This window comes from Rhinolophus sinicus, linkage group LG11, assembly GCF_036562045.2.
Source record: "Rhinolophus sinicus isolate RSC01 linkage group LG11, ASM3656204v1, whole genome shotgun sequence".
In the NCBI taxonomy this organism is placed as follows: Eukaryota; Metazoa; Chordata; class Mammalia; order Chiroptera; family Rhinolophidae; genus Rhinolophus; species Rhinolophus sinicus.
In genome coordinates, this window is record NC_133760.1 from 8777365 (window position 1) to 8798176 (window position 20812).

A 20812-nucleotide genomic window follows, 5' to 3' on the forward strand; every position below is an offset into this window, starting at 1 on the left:
TGGATGAAACTACTAGAATGAAACTCACTGAGAAAAAGCAGACGAGATGGCCTGCTGCCTGGACCCAACCATATCTGAAGTCAGGAACCCCTGGACTATTATTAAATAAGCAAACAAGTAGCCTTTTGCTTAAGTGTAGATGGATTATTAGTCCTAATACAGCATTTCTCATTAGTTCTCCACTCACCCACAACATAGCAGCCACATTGAAATTACCCACAGCTCTCTGAAGATATACCATGCACCCCCACTTCCAGGCTTTTGCCCAGGGCATACCCAATACCTGGTCAACTCCTACTCATCCTTCAAAGCCCAACTCTGGCATCTATTCCTCTGGAGTGACCTCCCCAACCTCTTCTCTCTTCTGGGCTCCCAAGCAATGGTTTCTCTATTGGTTGTGTCAGAACCCACGTCCTCCATAGACAGGGGCTCCTTGTATCTCCATGTCCAGTACTGGGCCTGGCACGGAGTAGGCACCGGTCAATGACTATTTATTGAATAAATGTACTACTGGAGTAAGAAGTGGCTTAGAGTCTGGTATAACATGTGGGTGGGCATGAATGGATGAATGGGGGTCCCATATAGGAACTGGGGGCCTCAAGGATAAGGCCGAGTTCTGTCCTGCCCTCTTTCAAAATCATCCTTGACCCTCACACCCCTACTCCCATTCTGCAGATGAGGAAACCGAGGCTCAGAAAGGAGAAACCACTGGCCCAAAGTCACACCCCTCCTCTTCATCTCACTTGTAGGTGAAGGCAGGGAAAGGAAAACCCCAGGGTCAGGGTGGGGGAGGGGGGACTCTCCTAAGTTTATTGGGCAACAGGCTGCAGATAAGGGTACTGACAGGAGGGTGGGGGTGTAATAACTTAAAAACCGGAGGTGACAGTGGCAGCTCCTTGAGAGATCTCTGCAGAGGGGAGGGCATGGAGGTATTTACAAGGATTTGTACAAAGTGCCCCACGCCAGCCAGGGGCAGGAAGGGGGGGTTCGAGCATGAGGAGCAGGGGAGGGGAAAGAATCTGCCTCTCTGACCCCCACTCCCAGCCCCCCCAATTCTCCAGTCTTCAGGCTCAGTAACTCTTCCTACCCCCTGCCCAAGCCCTAATTCTTGCACTGTTGGGAGGAATGGAAGTGTCCTCAGTTTCCCTTTCTGCCCCTGCCCTTCCCCCAAAGTCTCCTCAGGTGCCCCATGGCATAGTGAGGGGGGACAGGACTGGCTGGAGGCTCCAGGAAGGTGCCAGCTCCCCTGCTAAGCCCCCTCATGCTTCTCATGCTGAGCGTCCCTGGAGAACAGCAGAGGGGACAATCTTTGCCCCCAAATCAAATTCAGGGAAACTGAGGGGATGACAAAGGGAGAATCCCCTCCCTGACCCCTTTCCCTCCTGTAGAAGTGAAGGGGACAAAGAAGAGGAAGAGAAGGGGATCCGGGGCTATGGTGGCTCAGAGCTCGAGGTCATTGGAAATGCGGGTGACGAGGGTGCGGAAGGCCAGGGCAGTGCCCGCGACGCGGCGGAAGAGAACTCCCCGCAGTCCAGGCCGGGGCAGCTGGCAGACCTCCACTTCGAAGTGGGACAGGGGCTCGGGCCCGCCCGCACCCCCATGCAGGCAGGCCAGCAGGAATGGCTGTGGCTGGCGGCAGCGGCAGCGGGCAGCCGCGGTGGCCTGGCGCAGAGCTGCCATCAGGGCCTCGGGCGGGCGCGAGCTGGTCAGCTTCACACTCCAGGGGAATCGGAGCAGCCTGGGGGTGGTTTCCGTTTGATCCCAAGGTAGATGGCAACTGGGGTGGGAAGATATTCGAGGTCACAGATGGGAGAGGAGAGGAAGGTAACCCACTGCTCCCACTCTTCAGGATAGACTCCTAGCTGTCCCCTCTAAACCTGTCATCCCCTTTTACTCTAGTAACATAGTTTCAGCTGGACATACAGCTGCCCAGCTGGAGACTACATTTCCCAGCCTCCTCTTCAGCCAGACACGGCCTCAGTCTCCAAATTCCAGGATGTGAGTGGAAACGACATTTGCAACTCCACACACATCACCTCCTCCAAAGGACATTGCATGCCTTGGCTTCCTACGCTCCACGTCCTGTGAGCTGGACCTGATTGCAGCAAGAGCCAGCCTCGTGAAGACGAGAAGGTCCTAAGGGATGGTGATGCAAGAACCTGGCTACCTGAATGACCTCAAGGAACAGAGTGGCCCTGCCAGCCTGGCCTGGCCACATGGTTTGTGAGAGAGAAAAGTTTATTCCTGTCGGTATTTTGGGGTCTCTTTGTTCTAGTAGTTAAACTCATTTCTTAACTAATACATCCTTTTTTTGGTAAGAACAATCACTTTTCCATTGGAGGACCAACTCTCCCTACTCTAGACCAGGAGTTTTCACCTAGAAGCAGTACTGTCCTCCAAAGGGGTATTTGGAAATTTCGGGGGCTTTTTGTCACAATGTCTTGGGATGGGAACACCATGGGGATTTATTAAGTTGTGTGTGTGTGTGTGTGGGGGGGAATCAGAGACAATATATGTTCTGCAATTGGCAAGAGGGCCCTGCACAACAAAGAAACATCCTGCCTAAAGTATGATACCAAGAGTAATCCTTTTGAAAAACATTGCAGATCTAGCCTTTCCAGTTTAGGTCGGGCTGACTCTGCCTCTCAGTGCTAAGGGTGAACACATGACTCAGTTCTGGCCAATGAGAGCATTCCATCTCCCTGGCCACTGTGATTGCCTCAAGGATGAGCATGTGACCAGGTCTAACCAATCAAGAGTACTCCATCTCTCTGACCATAGGCATTCCTTTAGGGATGAACATGTGACCCAGTCAATAAGAATCAGTCTACCGACTTTGTTGGAACTGCTGGGGCAGCTCTTTACTTCCACTGGGGTCTCCAAACTGGTGTTGTGTCAAACTACAGCAGGGTTTGGCAAAGTACAGCTATACTTTGTAAAAAAGTTGTATTGAAACACAGCCACACCCATTTGTGTTTGTATTGAATGGGGCTGTTTGCTCTACAATAGCAGAGCTGAATAGACAGGATACAGACTCTCTTGGCCCTCAAAGTCTAACAATTTTCCACCTAGGGCTATATACCGTATTTCCCCGAAAACAAGACCAGGTCTTATATTAATTTTTGCTCCAAAAGACGCATTAAGGCTTATTTTATATTACGAGCATCCCGAAAAATCATGCTATGGCTTATTTTCCGGTTAGGTCTTATTTTCGGGGAAACACGGTAGATAATATTTGCCACCAGCTGGCCACCATTCTGCCTCATTGGATGAGAGGGGAAAGGGGGCATGGTGTCAACAGGGGGAGGAGCTGGTTATAGATGGAAGAGGCCGAAGTTAAAGATGGTCAAGAGCAAGTGCTCAGGGATGGGGTGGAAATGAGGGGAAATCATTTGGTGAGGGGGAGGAAGAGGAGCTGGTAGAGAAGGGATGTCACAGGGGCATTTCAGGGAGCTGGCCTTGGATGATGAGGCTCAGGTTCTATCTAAGGACCAGGGGAAGTGGGGGGAGGTGCTGAGACAAGAGGGCTCTGAGGCAGGCCAGGGGGAGGGCCTGGTGTAGCAGTCAGGGGTAGGCACACAAACTCACCTTGTGACCTCAGGTCCCCCGATTCTCTCAGGTTCGTCTGTGACCCTAAGGGAGGAGAGGGGGGCAGAGTGTCTAATCTGGACGTAGGGCGCCCCCTCCCCCAACCTACCACCTCTAGGACTCTGGGCAGCTCCTGCCTTGGCCCAGGTTCCTCCCCCCTGGCTGGAGCTGGGCTGGGGAAGGCCTAGAGTCAGGATTTGATTTCCCTTTCCATGCCCAGAAGGGGAGCCCATTCTGAAATGGTTAGTGTAAGTCACAGGAAAGGTACTAAAGAATTTGGAAGACAAAGGAGAGAGGAGGTGGGCAAAGACACACACCTATATATAGAAGGGGCAACAGACACACACATACACATCCCTCCTTCAGGCTTTGCTCGAATGACATCTCCTTAGTGAGGCCTGCACCATTTAAAATTGCACCCGCCCTTCCCCACACCCCTGAGCCCTCTTCCCTGCCCTATTTTTCTCCTTATATTTGTTACTACGTGATAGTCTATATATATATTGCTTATTTATTGTTTACTCTCTGGGTCCCCTAGTAGAATGTCAGCTCTGCCTGGGCAGGGCTTGACAAAGTACACTTGGTTCACTCTACTCCAGGGCCCAGGGTGGTTCCAGGCATATAGTAGGTACTCAGTGAATAATGGAAAACATTTATAAAACATTTTCCAAGGCAACATTATAAACTCACTCTATACATATATCACTTCATTTAATCCACAAAGCAACCCTATGAGGAAGGTACTGTTATTACTATACCCATTTTCCAGAAGAGAAAAAGTGAGTCCCAGAGAGATTGAATGACTTGCTCAAGGTCACTCAGCAGAGCTGGGGTCTGAACCCCGAGAGTCTGGCTCCAGAGGCCAGACTATTGCTTATTAAATGAGTAAATGACCCCAGGTACAGACCCCTCCCCGACTGACAGTGCCCCCCTCCCTCCACGCCCGCACACACAGGTCAGACATGCAGATAGGGAGGCAGAGCCAATGAGAGTGGAGGGTGGACAGGACTTACTGATCTTGGATCCCTGGGGCAAAGAGGTGCCCGAAACGCAGCGGTTAGAATTCTGTCGTTTAGAGGGATCGAGGGTAACCCTGTAGTGTGAGGAGGGAGGTGAAGGGTGACGCAGGAGGAGGAAGAAGAGGAGGAAGAGGAGATGATGTCGGGGTACAGGAGGCAGAGCAGAGTAGAAGACAGGTTAGGCCCCATCAGCCCCCTACCCTGCCCCCTGCCCCCATGTCCCGTGGGGCTTACCTTCGGGTCAGTTTGGAGGTCAGCTTGGTGAAGAGGTTGGTGGTGGGGCGGGGCCGCCCGGTGGGCAGGGGTGTGGCCTCGTGGGCCAGTGTGGGAGAGGCAGGGGGCCCATTCTGCACACCCCCGCCTCCCCCGCCCCCTGCCCGCCGGTCTCGGACCTGGCCACCATGGAAGGTGCTTCGGATGGTGGAACCCCGTGCCAGGCGGCTCCGCTCTCCCGATGGTGGAGCCAGGCTGTGACTGGAGGGGGAGGCGGGCGGCACCCGTGGGGTACCAGAGCTGTGGGCAAAGAAGGACAAGTCAGGGCCACACCTCAAGGCAGGCCAAGTCCCCAGCCCCTCTGATTCTTCACTGTCCTGTCCCGAGATCATAAACTCCTCCTAACCTAGAGCTCGGAGACAGGGCTGCCATGTACAGTAGTACATGCTGTGTATGTACAATTAGTATTATATTACCCATTCCCAACACCCCTAAGTCATCCCTCCTTCAAACTGTCCTTTCTTCAAACTGTCCCTTCCAAACTGTCCCCTAAACAACCTTTCCTTTCTCCAAACTCAGTCATTGAATAGACTCATACCTTTTTGGATGAATCTATTGCTATTTGCGATCCAAACCTCAGGAACCAAATCAACTTTGTAAATACTCTGCTATCTGAACTTTCATTATCCAAACTTGGGAAAGGAACAGATGTGTAATGTTAAGAGTATCTATATTAATTATGACAATTTTTCAACAGGTGAAAATAAGGAGGAAGGGACTGTCTTCCTAACTCTCTCAGGATGCTGTGTGGGCAGTGGTGGTCCCACTGTACCAGGACCCTCCTCCAGCCCCCCCTGACCCTCCCAGTCCCGATAGCAGAGGTCAGACCTCCAATCTCTATCCTTCCAGGGACCCCAGTAACCAGCCTGGATTTTAAAGAGAGAACCCTGACTGTGGCAGATGCCACTACCTCTCCCCCAAAATTCATCCTCCTTGTTTTTCTATAGTAACCAAACTTTTAATTAAGAGTATGAGCGCTGTACATGGCCATCCAGCCAGAGACTACATTTCCCAGTCTCCCTTGCAGCTAGGGGTGGTCATATGGCTATGCTCTGGCCAATGGGATATAAGCAGAAGTACTTGGTACCATTTCTGGGTCATGCCTCTATAAAAAGAATGCTGCTTTCACTCCACCTTCTTTTCACCCTTCTTGCTGGTTGGAAAATGGTGGCAACTGATGCAGTGGCCTCAGACCCAGAGCTGGAGCCTCATGTTGAGATTGACAGAATCAACCTGGGTCCTTGAAGGACCTTTCCTGACTACCTCTGGATTGTTGTCACAGAGGACTAAACTTCCATCTCATTTAAGCCACTATACCTGGGGTCTCCTTGTTTCAGCAGCTGAGTCTATAATCTAACTATACATCGTCACTTGACTAGAGATGAAAGGCCATGCATTACAGTGATTACAAATACAGATTCTGGAATCTTTGCTCCTTGACTTATCAGCTGTGTGGCCTTGGATAAGCTACTTAACCTATCTGTGCCTCATTTCCTCAGCTGTAAAATGGTGATACCAGGATCTACCTCACAGACTTGTTAGGGACATTCAACCACCTAAAGTACAGAGGCCTGGCACATGGTTACTGCTTGATGAATGTTGGCTACTAGTATTTTTATATCCATTTTTATATCCCTACAGTCCTGATGGGCAGGAGAGTCATTCTCCTGAAGCCCACCCCACTCTTGGACTTGAAGTTGGATGTGAACAAATTCATTTCCTTTTTATGCTGCCAGCCAGTCTGCACTGGTTCCCCTCACTTGCCAGCTGAGAGAGACTGAACAGACTCAGGCAAAATAAGTTTGAAAACCAGCCAACCAGAGGATGTGGAAGCTGTGACATTCTGGGGCTTCTAAGTACTAAAAATGGATCATTAAAAAAATAAAATAAAAATCAACTTGGATTCCCAAGGCTCGTGGGCAGAGAACAGGGCAGACGCTACCCTGTGCTGATGACTGATTAATTAAGGGGGGAAGATTTTCAGGGGGGTCTGGGAGGGGGAGGACATGGGTAGAGTCTGCCAAGGGAAGGGCAGAGACATATACTCCCCAGTCCCAATGGCACCCCTCCCCCGACATCTATCATCTTAGATCAAGAGGGGCCCTGCCCACCTCATCCCACTCCGCACTCCTCACTGCCACCCCCTCCTTACCTGTTTTCTTTGCCATTTGGCAAAAGGGATGGGCGCTCAGCTCCTGGTCGTTCTGTGCAAACGTAGGTGTTTCTGCGGGTCATCATGCTGGGAGGGAGGTTGTTCTGTGGGAGACATGGCCAGGAGGGGAATGAGGGGGTAAAAGGGTACCCCTTAACTCCCTGCTTTTACCCTCCCTGGCCTCCCTCATTATGAACGAGGTAGGGGCCTGTGTGTAAACTGATGGTTTACTCTGGGCTAAAGGACCCAAAGACAAGGCTAATGGCTCATTCCAGCAATCTAGGCTAAGAGTCAAGGGAGGCCATTGGAGCTGAGAGAGGGTCAGAGAAGGTTCCAGGAGCAGCCTTGTCCACCTCTTTCCCCACTCTACCCCCCCAGTACAGTTCATCAAAGTTTTTTTTAACATATTTTCGTGCCAGAGTGTCTCTCTCTTTGCCTTTGCTGAGGCTGTCTCATCTGCTACCTGGATATTCCTCCTACCTTTCCTCTGACTCACTCCTATGCACATTTCAGATGTCACTTCATAATCTACTCCCACCCCAGGCCCCAGGTTAAGTCAGGTGCCTCCTTTGGCTTCCCCGGTGCAGCCTTGATCACCTTGTATCGTCAACATCTGTTCACATATATGTCCCTACCCAGCACTGGACAGTGAGCTCTCTGAGGATAAGAAATACCACATCAGGATTATGTTGCCTCATAAAATGTATTTGGGAAGTGATCCCTCTTTTTCTAACCTCGGAAAGTTTGTCTAACATTGGCATTATTTCAGGCGGCTGGATGGCTCAGTTGGTTAGGGTGCGAGTGAGGTCTGAACAACAGGGTCGCCAGTTCGATTCCCACATGGGCCAGTGAGCTGTCCTCCACAACTAGATTGAAGACAATGAGCTGCCACTGAGCTGCTGGAGGGGCGGCCAGATGGCTGTTGGTTAGAGCTTGAACTCTCAACAACAAGGTTGCTGGTTCAATTCCCACATGGGATGGTGGGCAGCACCCCCTGCAACTAAAGACTGAAAATGGTAACTGGACTTGGAGCTGAGCTGTGCCCTCCACGACTAGATTAAAGGACAACAACTGGGAGCTGATGGGCCCGGGAGAAACACACCGTTCCCCAATATTCCCCAATAAATCTTTAAAAAAAAAAAAAAGATTGGCATTATTTCTTCTTTCGATGTTTGGAAGAATTCCACCAGTTTAGAACCATTTGGATCTGGAATTTTCTTTATGGGAAAGGTTTAAATTATGGATTCAATTTCTTTGACTATTCAGGTTTTCTATTCCTTCTCATGTCAGTTTTGTTCACTGTGTTTTTAAAGATACTTATCCATTTCATCTAAGTTGTCAAATTTATTGGCTTAGAGTAGCTCCTACTACCTTCTTACCATCTTATGTTAAAACATAGTTATCTTGGGGGCAGCCAGTTGGCTCAGGTGGTTAGAGGGCAATGCTCATAGCACCAAGGTTGCCCGTTCAGTTCCCACATGGGCCAGTGAGCTGCACCCTCCACAACTAGATTGAAGACAACTTGACTTGGAGCTGATGGGTCCTGGAAAAACACACTGTTCCCCAATTAAAACAAACAAACAAACCCATAGTTATCTTTTTCATTCTGATATTGTTAATTTGTGTTTGTTATCTTTTTTTTCTTAATCAGTCTTGCTAGGGGTCCACTTTTATTACTCTTTTCAAGAACTAGCTTTCAGCTTTCGTGATTTTCTCTAGTGTATGTTTTCTCCTTTACTGACTTTTCTTATTATTGCCTTCCTTTTACTTTTTTGGGGGGCTAATTTGCTGTTCCTTTTCTAGCTTCTTATAATTTAGGTTTTATTTTAACAACATAGCTCTTACTGAGTGCTACTGAGCCAGCTGCTGTGTGAAGTACTTTATTCTCACGACAACCCAAGTTCTGTGATAAGCTGATTTCACCAGGTGGAATACTGAAGCTCAGAGACGTGAAGGCACTTGCTCAAGGTCACATAGCTCATCAATGTAATTCAAACTCTGGTCCATGTGGCTTCAGAGTCCTCACCAGTTTCCTATAATCTGCCTCCACCCTTGTCTCCCTATGTTGAGGATATTTTGGTTCCCTCAGCTTGCACCGTAACATTCTAGGGAGCTGCAGAAGCAGGAAAAGCCAAACACCACATTCCCCAGAGTGCTCTGCAGCTCGGTTCTGGGTAGGAACAGGTCCTGCCAATCTCTGCACTCATGAAGATATGGAAGGTGGAAATAGGGTGGCAGTCACCTTCCTGTCCCCTTTGACTTCTGCTCACACAGGCAAGGTCATGAGATGCGGGTCTTTGCTTTAGCAGGGCTCCAGTGCCCATTCTCCAGACCTCTCGGTGGCAAGAGGCTCTTCTGGTAGAGGAAGAAGTTTTTGAGTCTTATCCTGTAGCCATGATCGTGTGTTCTTGAATTCAACATGAGAGGTGGCCCCAGTGGTGGCAGGTCCCTTGGTGGGTCAGGTCTGCTGTCGTGAGATGTCATTCCTGTAGGTCTAGTCTTTTGCCTGCTCCTCCAGCACTTCCTACAATTTTGTAAGCACCACACCTAATTCCCTGTATTAAATCCTTCCTGCCCAAAACGTGTAGTTCTTCTTTCTGACACACTAGCATCAGGCAACGAGTGAAAACTCAGGCAACGAGCTCAGGCAACGAGAGAACACTCAATAAATGTCTGTCGAGAATGAATGAATGAATGAATGAATGAATGAATGAATGAATGAAAGAAAGGAAGTAACAAGGAGTCCTGTGTGATGGTCTGGGGAACAGGATGGGAAATGGCAGGGTCTAAAAGATGTGAATCTGGTGGCATCTACAGGCTGGGCCACAGGTGGTCGCACCCCTGACCCTACTCCCCACCCCTGGCTACTCACAGGGGTGCTCGTGCTATCCTTTCGCCGCTCTGGGATCTCAGCCTTGTTGGGGTTGTGGGCGCTGCTGACCATGGGGCTGGAGGGGGGCAGCCCTCGGCTCCCGCTGCCCGCAGCACTGCAGCTTGCCTTCCGGCCAGGCAGGCGCTCCTCTTTCAGCTCCGTCTCCCCCGTGCTGGTCGGGCTGCGCTTAGGGTGCAGGGGTGCAGGGGATGGGCCGCCTGGTGGAAGGAGGGGACAGTTAGGGCTGGTGTCACCTGGAAAAGCCAGAACCTACTCTGGGTGATCCTTGGGAGCCTAGAATTCCTTGTATCAGCTGCAATCTCTGCATAGGTCACTATGACAATATCTGCCAAAATGACACACGCACATATACTGACCCAGAAACTCTACATAAATGACACGATGCACGCAGAAGGTATGCATTGCGTCATTCTGTTTTTAAAGGCACAAAGATTGGGAACAGCCTAAATGCCCTTTAATAGGGGAATTGCTAAATAAGCCAAGATAGTTCTGTATAGTATTCCAAGATTATGGAATACTATACAGCTATAAAAAAGAAAAAGAAAAAGAAAGCTCTTTATGTAACAATAAAGCAATCTTCAAGACAGCCTACAAAGAAAAGGCAAGGCATGAGGTCTACAGTGTACTACCATTTGTATAAAAAAGGAGGAAAGTGCATATCTGATCTGTATCTCCTTGTTTATATATGAGCATCTCAAAAAGGCTATCATTTGTGTTAAAAGGAGAGAATATTATCTTTATAGTATATTAGTATGTTAACATAGTATCTACATATCTTTATATGTCTCTTTTCTTTCTATCTTCCTCCTTCTGTTCATAACTACTTCTTTATGTATTTATAAATGAAACCCTTCAAAATAATTTATATAAAACCAGTAATAGTGGTTGCCTCCAAGGAGAATGGGGTGGGGGTGGGGTGGCTGGGAGAAATACATTACATGAAAACATTTTTATTGCCTACCCTTTCTGTACTACTACATTTGAAGCATGTTTTAATTTTAAAAACCAATCTGATAGATGATGTAATACAGAATTGTACACCTGAAATCTATGTAACTTTACTAACAATTGTCACCCCCATAAACTTTAATTAAAAAAAAATAAATCTGGCCCCTTAGTACATCTTAGGTATTTACAGGTTTAGAAACATGTTCTAGAACTTCAGACAATCAGAACTTCGGCATGTTAAATCCTCATGAATCTTAATAGTTAAAAGTCCCAGGAAAAGAAAAGAAAAAGAAAAAGTCCCAGAACCATAATAAAAGTTCTGCAGTGATGGATAAGGGGCGCCTGTCAACAATCCTTCACTCCGAGAACCCCTGGAACCCAGAAGGTCTCCATGTGGGGGCTTTTAAAGGGTACATGTTCTAACCATAGGATGCTGGAGTCACAAGCTTCTGAGGATTTTCTGGGCCAGTCTTGCTATTTTATGGGTGGGGAAAAGGAGACCCAGGGGAGGGGAATGGCTTGACCATCCATAAACCCTTACTTCCTGTTTAGGGCTGATGCTGAGCTTCCTGACACCCCTCTCTCCATACTAGTGCCTCTCCCAGAGTAAAGAGCTTCACCCTGGAGATAAGAAGGGCTGCAAAATAACAGAGAGTTGGAGACCACCCTGGCCATCCCTTAAACTGTTAAACATAGAGTTACCATATGACCCAGCAATTCCACTCCTAGGTATTTCCCAAGGGCAATGAAAACATACATCCACACAAAAACTTGTACACAAACGTTCACAGCAGCACCATTTACAATAGCCAAAAGGTGGAAACAGCCCACATGTCCATCAACTGATGAAAGGATAAAGAAAAAGTGGTCTATCCATGCAATGGAGTATTATTCAGCAATTAAAAGGAATAAAGTACTAATCCATGCTAAAACATGGAGAGACCTTGAAAATGTTATCCTAAATGAAAGCCGGACACAAAACGGCACATATTGTGTAATTCCATTTATATGACGTGTTCAGAATAGGCAAATCTGTACAGACAGGTAATCAATTAGTAGTTGTCAGGGGTCTGGGGGGTAGAGTGGAGGGGGGATTGGAAGTGGATGGCTAAGGGGTGTGGAGTTTCTTTTAGGGTAATTAAAATGTTCTAAAATTGATTGTGGTGATACACAATTCTGTCAATATACTAACATCACTGATTTGTACACTTTGAATGGTATGTGAATTATATCTCAATAAAGCTGTTAAAAAATAGTGGAGACGATTAACATTTGATGAGAGTGTAAGTAAGAGACCTCTTGGGAGTTTCTATGCCTAAATCTGTGAAGGTGGTGGTGGGGCCTATTTATTTTCTGAAGGGGATGAGATACCTTCAGTTATAGAATGTGGGGTACAATTAGGTGTCTGTCCAGCCCCTTACCATTAGTAAGGAAGGGGCTCCCCACATTTCAGCGTGGAGGAAAGTCCAGAAGGCAAGCTCTCAGCAGCCACTTTGTACAATGTATCCTCCTGTGTCTCAATCACAGTAGATTAATCCCAAGTGGACCCTGGTATCAGAGCTCTCTCCCTGACAAGTGGATCAGGGAGATTCCAGCTACCATTTGGGCTAGTCTCTAAAATTAGATGTAAGGAGCTGAGACATTGGGAAAAGATAAGGTACGGTAAGTGAGAAAGAAACAAAAAACCAGGTGAGCAGAGATGAAGCAAGACACAGCGAGTGTCTATTCTGAGTATGGCTGCTTTTCCAATTTCTGATTCCTCCCAGAGCCTGGCTGTACATTCCTGCCTCCAAGTTCCATGAAATGTCCCTGCATCTTTCTAAGAAAGTCTTCCCTTTGCTGTAACTGGCTTGAATGGGTTTCTGTTGCTTGCCTGCCAGAGAACCCTGACGTAACACAGGGTGGAGGCTTTGGGGCCAGGGATGGCATGTGAGGGTGTGGAGCCATACTCACAGAAGTCACTATGCCTGCGTTGGCGGTGGTAGGTGGAGGAGGAGCTCCGCTGCCCTTTGCTGTGGCTGGTGCCTTTGCTGGAGCTTGTTCCATTGGTGGTGTCGCTGGGCGCCCGCACCCGTGCCAGGGCCAGTGCTGGGGCACCCCGGTCCCCACCCTCCTGCAAGAGGATGACACACAAGGAGCCTCAGCTCCACGTTCCCTCTGCCCCAGAAGTCCCTCCACCCTGGGCACTGCAAAACCCAAATGCCCCTGGCACCTTCTGACCTCAGTCTTCCTGCCCAGCAGGAGGTAGGTGGCGGTCACTTCGTTGTACTTCTGGTTGGTCAAGGCCTCTTTGATTTCTTCCCGCGTGTAGCCCATACCCACCATCACCTCTGGGAGAGGGGAGATGGAGAGGCAGTTCAGTCCCGAGACCCTTCCCTTCCACTTGTTTCTGTATCACATTAGCAATGCCTGCTCTTTGGCCTATCTAGTACCCATTCCCCCTTTTGCCAGGAGGACCCTGATTTTCCTTGGAAGAATATTCTTTCCCAGCTCAGATCACCTGGTTGACTCCTGCCTGTTCCAAGTCCCAAGGGCAGGCATAGGACCCAGCTCTGGCCAATCAGAGTGTCCCATCCATAAGGCCACAGTGACTGATTGGTTCAGGGCAAGCACATGACCCCAGTCTGGCCAATTACAGCATCCCATCCCAAGGCCAAACTGATTGGTTCAGGGGTAGCCAATAATCACCAGCCTAGGGCTTTTAGTAGTTCATCAGGAAGTGGCTTCTCTTCCTGACCGAGTATCCAAGGCCACTAGTATATCTTGCCAGTTTGCTCCTGGGAAGTGGGGGTGGGGGCGTGGTGTGGGGATGTGGGGAGCTGCCTAGGAAAGAAGCCGCCACCACATAGAAGATTCCCAACAACTCTCTAAACACCTGGATCCAGCTGGGTCTGTAGGCTGACATACTCTAGCCTTTTTAGTTATGTGAATGAATTAACTTATCACTATTAGGTTAAACCATATTAAATTGCTATAAAAGTGGCAATTTCCTATGGTTCAACCTATTATTATTATTATCTGATTTAAGCCAAAATGGCTTGGGTTTTCTGTTACTTGCAACCACAAAAGTGCTGACTAACGTAGCCAGCTCTGATGGTGGCCTTTTTCCTCAGCTGTAGAAGAGAGGGTTACTGGATGGTTCCTAAGGAGCTCTTCCAGGGCTAATGCTTTAGGGGTCAAGTGTTGGAAGATTCCAGGCCGGGAGGATCAGGACCAAAGGAGTGGAGGCGGAGGCATATGCCAAGGTGGGGATTTCCCCAAACATGCGGATTACTGATGACTTGTGACCAAACTCTTCTGCAAGTGACTTGTGACTTCTTTTTGTGCCTTAATAGTCAAAGCTAACATACATCAGCACTTATTACATGCCTAATATAAAGTACTTTATGTAGATTAACTCATTTAATATTCATAACAACCCTACAAGATAGGTTCTATGATTGTGCCATTTTACAGATGAGGAAATAGAAGCACAGAGAAGGGAAGACACTTGCCCAGGGTCACACAGCTAGAAAGCAGCAGCAGAGGGGTTGGAGCCCAGGCTTCTCCACTTTCCCCAACTGCCTTGCAACCTTCTCTGACGCACTAACCAAAAGGGTTGGTGCTGGGAAGCTCCTACCCCTGGTTCGGTGGCCTGGGGGCCTGAGGAGCTGGGGCACCTGCGTTCCCTGACTCTCACCGATTCGCTTGGTGTCCCCGAAGTCCTCCTCCGGCTCTGTGTATGGCTTCAGCTCCTCACCCTCATAGCCGATGTTGATCCATTTGTCTTTCATGATTTGCTGCAGGAATCAGAGAAGGACAGGGAAGGGGAAGACAGACGTCAGAAGAAACTAGGAAAATTACAGCTGCGTACCCCCTAGGCAGGCCCCCAGGTGGGGCTACCTGTCTTGCCCCCCCACCTCAAGGCTTAACACCCCAGGATAGAGGGCTTCCTGAGAGCTAGCACCCCCTTGCCCCACCCCCACTCCCCCTGCTGGAGCCTCTGACGCCACCCTCCCGCCCCCACATCATCTAGGTCCCCAGCACCCTGTAATCATCCCAGGAGCTCATTAGCTAATTACTGGCATGGCAGGGAGTGGGCGCAGCGGTGTCAGGACAGGCCCAGGAGTCTTTTCCCGGGCTGCCCGGCTCCCACCTTCCAGCAGCGGATCTTAGGCAGGTGGGAACGGTAGAGGAAAGGTGCAGGGCACGGAGGTTGCAAGGGGAGGGTTGTGGGGCTGACAGCTTACCTCGAGAGTACAGCGTTTAGCTGGGTTCAGCACCAAAAATCTCCTCAGGATGCTCTCACAGTCTGTTGACATGTAGAAAGGGACCCGGTACTTCCCTCTGAGGACTCGCTCCCGCAGCTCCTGGGGGGACAGGGTTACTGGGGGAGAGGCCCAACCTTCCTGTCCACCCATTACACACACACACACACACACACACACACACACACACACACTCATCTTTGTCTCAATCTCAGACAGAAGTAACAAAAGCTCTGAGTCCCAGCCCCAACGAGGTGGGCAAAACCCTACCACTCTCTCTAGACCTCAGTTCCACACCTATAAAATGAGAACATTAGATGCAGCAACTTTCCAAGAAAATGTACTATTTTTAAAGCTATATAATTTTCCATTCAGAGGAAATCTTACAGAGAAAGTGAATTCTATAAGCCAGGCAAGGGGAGGTGGGCAGGTGAGCCAGCCAGTAGGGTCGCAGTCTCCTTATCTGTAAATAGGAATCCCAGTACCCACTTCATGGACTAGGGTGTGAGTGAATTTATAGAAGTAAATGCCTAGCACACACTGGAACCAGAGCAAGTGCTATTTAATTAGGATTCCAATAGGGGAGGAGGGAGGAGGACCCTGCCCGCCTCCCTTTCCCCGCTGTACCTTCCCCACTAGATACGTCTGTCTTTCCAGAGAACTATGAGCTTTTTATGAGGGTCCTTGCCAAGGCTGTAAATTCCATGCCCTGTGGCCTGGAGGACCAGGGAGGGCCCCTTCCATCCTGAATAAAGAGTGGTTACCAGAAGGGAAGGGGTTGGCGGGAGGTAGAAGAGGGTAAAGGGGGTCAAATGCATGCTGATGGAAGGAGACTTGACTCTGGGTGGTGAACACACAATGTGATATACAGAAAACATATTATAGAACTGTATACTTGAAACTTAGCTTATTAATCAATGTCACCCTAATAACTTAAAAAAAAAAAAGAAGAAAATGTACGGAGAGAGAAAATGGAGAGGGTGAATGAGGGGAGGGGGTCTCTTGGGGTGAAGCCCTTTGCTGGAGACTGGGCTAGGGGTTCTGTTCCAGGGCCTTCTCCTACATGGGCTGGGGAGCCTCCTGGGTCTGCAGATCATTACAGCCTGAAGGGTCGTGAATATTTCATAATAATGAGTATCGCTTTCAGAGCACTCGCCCCGTGCCGGCGGTATTCTAACTGCTTTACCCACATTCCATCTGTGTTCGCAACAATGCTGTGAAGCACGTCACAATGCCCATTTTCCAGAAAAGGAACTGAGGCCTAGAGAGGTTAAGTCACTAGTGCTGGGATTGTACAGCTAGAAACTGACAGGGTCTGGGTTCAAACCCAGGCAGTCGGGCTCCAGAGCCTGTGCTGTGTCACTACTGCACCACACTGCCTCTGTCACATGAAGGTGCCATCGGGCCACTATCACCACCATCAGAGCTGCCCCCAAGCATGTCACCTCGTTAAATGCCAGATCCCGGTGAAGGGCTTTACACACCCAGTCTGGCTATAAGTGGATACTCTTAATGTCCCCACCTACAGGAGGGGAAACTGAGGTTCAGAAAGGGACGTGTCCAAGGTCACTCAGTAAGGAAATGACAGAGCTGGGACCTGCCCAGCTGTGTCTCCTTTGCCCAGCAAGGCCTGAGGTGACTGGAGGGGAAACCAGTACAGCAGGAGGTGACAAGGGCCTGGGGCAGGTGAGTCACTGGCCTAGACCCTTGAAAAGGTCTCTTGGCTTCATGCTTGGGGCTCAGAAAGATTCTTCTGTGATAGTGAGCACTTTCCTGCCTCATCGCAGTGAGTCCTTGGATCGCTGCTACAAGGTTAGTACCTTATGGTCCTCACTGACCAGAGCGGGAGTCTGAGTCTCAGAGGGGCTGGCTGCTCGGCCAAGGCCACTGTGAACAAGGGGCTCCCTCCTCCTCCTCACCCAGTCTCTGCTCTGATGGCCTGTCCTCCTCAACACTGAATGCCACATAAGGAGCCCGAGTAGATGCTGGAGCAGGAGGAAAAAGAGCTACCAAGGAGGTCCTCGGGACGCTATCTGAGTGTAAACCATGGGTTAGAGGTCAGGACTGCATCAACGCTGGATTTCCTGAGTGTGACAGTGGACGGGAAAATACCCGGGTCTCTGCGGATACCTGCTAATATGTTGCTTTTAAAAAAGAACAGTGTGTCTGCAACTAATTCCGAAATGTACCATCAGTAACGATGACCACAGCGACACCATGAGCATATACAAATAGATGTGACAAAAGTGGCCAAATGCTGGTGACTGGAGCATCTCCTGAAAGGTACCATGTGTACTTTGTTCTAGCCTTACAGCTTTTCTATAGACTGGCAATGTTTCAGAATAAAAAGTTCAAAGGAAAAAAAACTTTTCCACCCCTTTTATGTTTTTTCCCCCTGTAGCACTGGCCAGCATCTGCAATAATATATTTTGCTTATTTATTTGGTTTTCTGCCTGGCTCAGCTGCTGGAATGTCGGTCCATGAGGGCAGGAATTTTTCAGTGCACAATTCAGTGGTTTTTAGTATATTCTCTGAGTTGTGCAATCATCACCACAATTTTAGACCATTTCATCACCCCAAAAGAAACCCTATTCTCCAACTTCCCCATCCTCCCCTAGACTTAGGCAACCACTAATCTGCTTCCTGTCTCTTTGGATTTGCCTCTTCTGGACATTTCACAGAAGTGGAATCACACAATGCGTGGCCTTTTGTGATTGGCTTTTCCTACTAAGCGTGTTTTCAAGGATCACCCACAGTGCAGCTGTGGGAAGGCAGGGGTTTCTGCCTCGCTTGTTCACACAGTATCTGCAAAACCTGAAACAGCCTGAACCATCGATGGTGGGCAACAAAAATGTACTGAGGGAGTTGTGATTTGAACACCAGTCCTCTAGCTGCAAAGCCTGTGCCCCAAAGCCCAACAGCAGTCCACTTGGGCTGGCCATGCAGCCGTGGGGACCTGGGTCCTGCCTGACCTCCGTTTTGCCATGTGACCTCAGGCCAGCTCCCTACCTCTGCAGAGGAAGTGTCCGGGATGAGGCTTAGAGAGACCCTGCCCAGGAGAGTAAGACCCCCGTGCCAGCCCCTCCCAGCACCTTGAGGTTGTGCCCATCAAAGGGCAGGGAGCCGCTGACGAGGGTGTACAGGATGACGCCCAGGCTCCAGATGTCCACCTCCGGCCCATCGTACTTCTTGCCCTGGAACAGCTCCGGGGCGGCGTACGGGGGGCTCCCGCAGAATGTGTCCAGCTTCGATCCTAGCGTGAACTCGTTGCTAAAGCCAAAGTCTGCTATCTTGATGTTGGCCTCTGCGTCCAGCAAAAGGTTCTCAGCCTGGGAGGGAAAAAGAGGGCAGAGGGTGGACGTGTGTGGAGGATAGGAGCACAGGCTCTGGAGCTGCTCCACCTGACAGCCTGTGGCCCAGTCCCTTATTCCCTGTGTGACCCCAGGCAGTAACTTTATCTCTCTGGGCCTCAGTTTCCTCATCCACAGAATGGGGGTAATGACAGTCCCTACCTCACAGGGCTGTTTGAGAATTAAGTGAGTTAATATGTGTAAAAGACCTAGAACAATATTCTATACCCAGTAAGCACTATATAAGGTTAGCTATTATTATTGTCCACATGGTCTGCAGAGCTGTGGGTCCTCAGGCCACCTCCTGTCCCTCTCTGAGCTTTAGTTTAACCAGCAGGAAAAAAAAAAGAGGACTGACTGCTCAAGACCCATAAAAATGAAAACAGTCATTTTGTACAACACTCACTGCACACCTATAATGCACTGGGCTTCATCTACTGTCATTTATTTTATAAGAGGGGCTGCAGAAAGTAGGGTTAAGAGTACAGATTCTGGAAGAATCCTAGCTTCAAATCGCAGCTCCACCACTCACTCACTGTGTGACTTTGGGTGGGTTACCAGACTGCCCTGTGCCTCAGTTTCCCTATTTGTAAGCTGAGGTTAAGCGTAAAGCACCAACCACAGCATGTGGGGTGTAGCCAGCACTCAGTAAATGCTTTGTATTGTTATAAGGTTTGGTCTTTTTTTGGTTGCATATGTTCTTATAATCGCCATTTCACAGGTGAGGAAACTGAGGCTCAGGGAGGTTACCTATGTCCACAGCAAGAAAGTAGCAAGGCTGGAATCCAAGAGGCCCGGCCCCGCCATGGCCTGAATGAGGAAGGAGCCTCCAGCACCCTGCCTCTCCCAGTTGACCACAACTCGATGCACAGATCCACCCTTCAAAATGTTGCCTACGGAGGCGGCCAGTTAGCCCAGCTGGTTAGAGCTCAATGCTCTTCTTAACAACAAGGTTGCCAGTTCGATTCCTACATGGGCCACTATGAGCTGCGCCCTCCACAATTAGACTGAAACAACTACTTGACTTGGAGCTAAAGGGTGCTGGGAAAACACACTTAAATAAATAGAAGTTTTGAAAAAAAAAGTGTTGCCCACGTGTGTCCCATCCCAACCATAGCTCTTCCTTAGCCCAGGCCACCAGCATCTCTGGCTTTCTCACGGTCTCCCCTCCTGCTGTTTTTCGGTACCGCCTTTCCCCACCTCTGACCCAACAAAGGGATAGAACCCACAGACACACACTTCAGAGAGTTCTTACCCAAACTTCAATCTGATGGCATCTCAGTCTACCTCACGGGTGACATTTCCCTTTGTGGCATTTGAGGTGCCACAGGCCAGCCCCATCCTCACATCTAGGTTGGTTTCCCTGGTGCACTAACCAGATCCCAAAATCCCTTTTAGCCACTTCCAGGATCTTCCACCAGGGGGCGTGCCTCCTCCAGGTCTCCATCCTCACAATCGTGGCACCCTTACCCAGCACCTTAAGGGTGCTTCCTCAGAAGGCCACATGGGGATGTCAGGGCAGTACAGAGAGAGGGAGTGTTTAGAAACTTCTATAGCAACTTGACAATGGAATTTTATGTTTTTTGAATTTAACAGTAATTTTAAAAATTGGGCTTGCGTTTTGTACATGGTTTTTTCATTTCATTTTATTGTACTTTACGAAAGTACCTGCCCACAATGGGTTGGGAATTGAAAACACTAAAACCAGGTCCTTCACTCAAGAAGCACTACCTTAAGAAGCACTTCCTTAAAGCACGGGGGCCTGGCTGACACATAGTAGGTTCTCAAGAAATCACAGCCAAGACTTGACTGAGCCACCCAAACATTTATCTCTCTGGTTTAAGACAAGAAGTCTTGAGATGTGAGGTTCTCTCTGGGTGGGGGGTGTGGAGCAGGGACCCCGGGACATGAAGCTTCTCGAGGGGGCTGCCCCTGTTCAGTTTGACCACGCAGCAGAGTCCAGGCCTACTGAGTCCCTTCCCTGCGGGGTGCTAGCTCCAGGGCTGTCAACGGTCCTTCTCAAGTTCTAAGATGCCTGGGAGTCTCAGACCCTGGAGACTGAGGCTCTAAAATCTCAATTCTCAAAGATTCCTGAATGTTCTAAAGTCTGAGAGATTCCAAGACTCTGGAGGTTCTGAGAGTGACAAACTCTATCGTGTCCCAGTGACTTTGTCCAGTACACATGTAACCATCTGGGCCATTCCAGGACACTTTGTTTCTTTCCCCTTTGTTCTCTCCTCCTGCCCCACTCCCGACCCGGTCCCCCTTCTGCTGGCCTTGCTTTTGTCACAAAAGGCTGGGGAAAAAGTCGAGGGGCCCTGAATGCTCAGAGAGGAGCAGGT

The 20812-nt window shown here is 49.2% G+C and overlaps 1 protein-coding gene across 2 annotated transcripts in view; it reads right to left on the bottom strand.

Moving 5' to 3' along the window:
• Positions 1-778: 778 nt before the first annotated feature.
• Positions 779-20812, bottom strand: part of MARK4 (microtubule affinity regulating kinase 4) — a 29312-nt gene continuing 9278 nt past the window's right edge. Inside the window, exons 8-18 of one of the 2 annotated variants that reach the window (XM_019754875.2) lie at positions 18213-18449; positions 15103-15222; positions 14553-14652; positions 13094-13203; positions 12827-12986; positions 9905-10122; positions 7033-7136; positions 4842-5120; positions 4602-4681; positions 3589-3633; positions 779-1777 (exon numbers count right to left, since the gene is read on the bottom strand). In XM_019754875.2, the coding sequence (XP_019610434.1) occupies positions 1713-1777; positions 3589-3633; positions 4602-4681; positions 4842-5120; positions 7033-7136; positions 9905-10122; positions 12827-12986; positions 13094-13203; positions 14553-14652; positions 15103-15222; positions 18213-18449 (1518 nt within the window). In that variant the 3' untranslated portion in view covers positions 779-1712. The remainder of the gene's footprint in view (positions 1778-3588; positions 3634-4601; positions 4682-4841; positions 5121-7032; positions 7137-9904; positions 10123-12826; positions 12987-13093; positions 13204-14552; positions 14653-15102; positions 15223-18212; positions 18450-20812) is intronic. The other variant, XM_019754874.2, reaches the window with a different exon arrangement.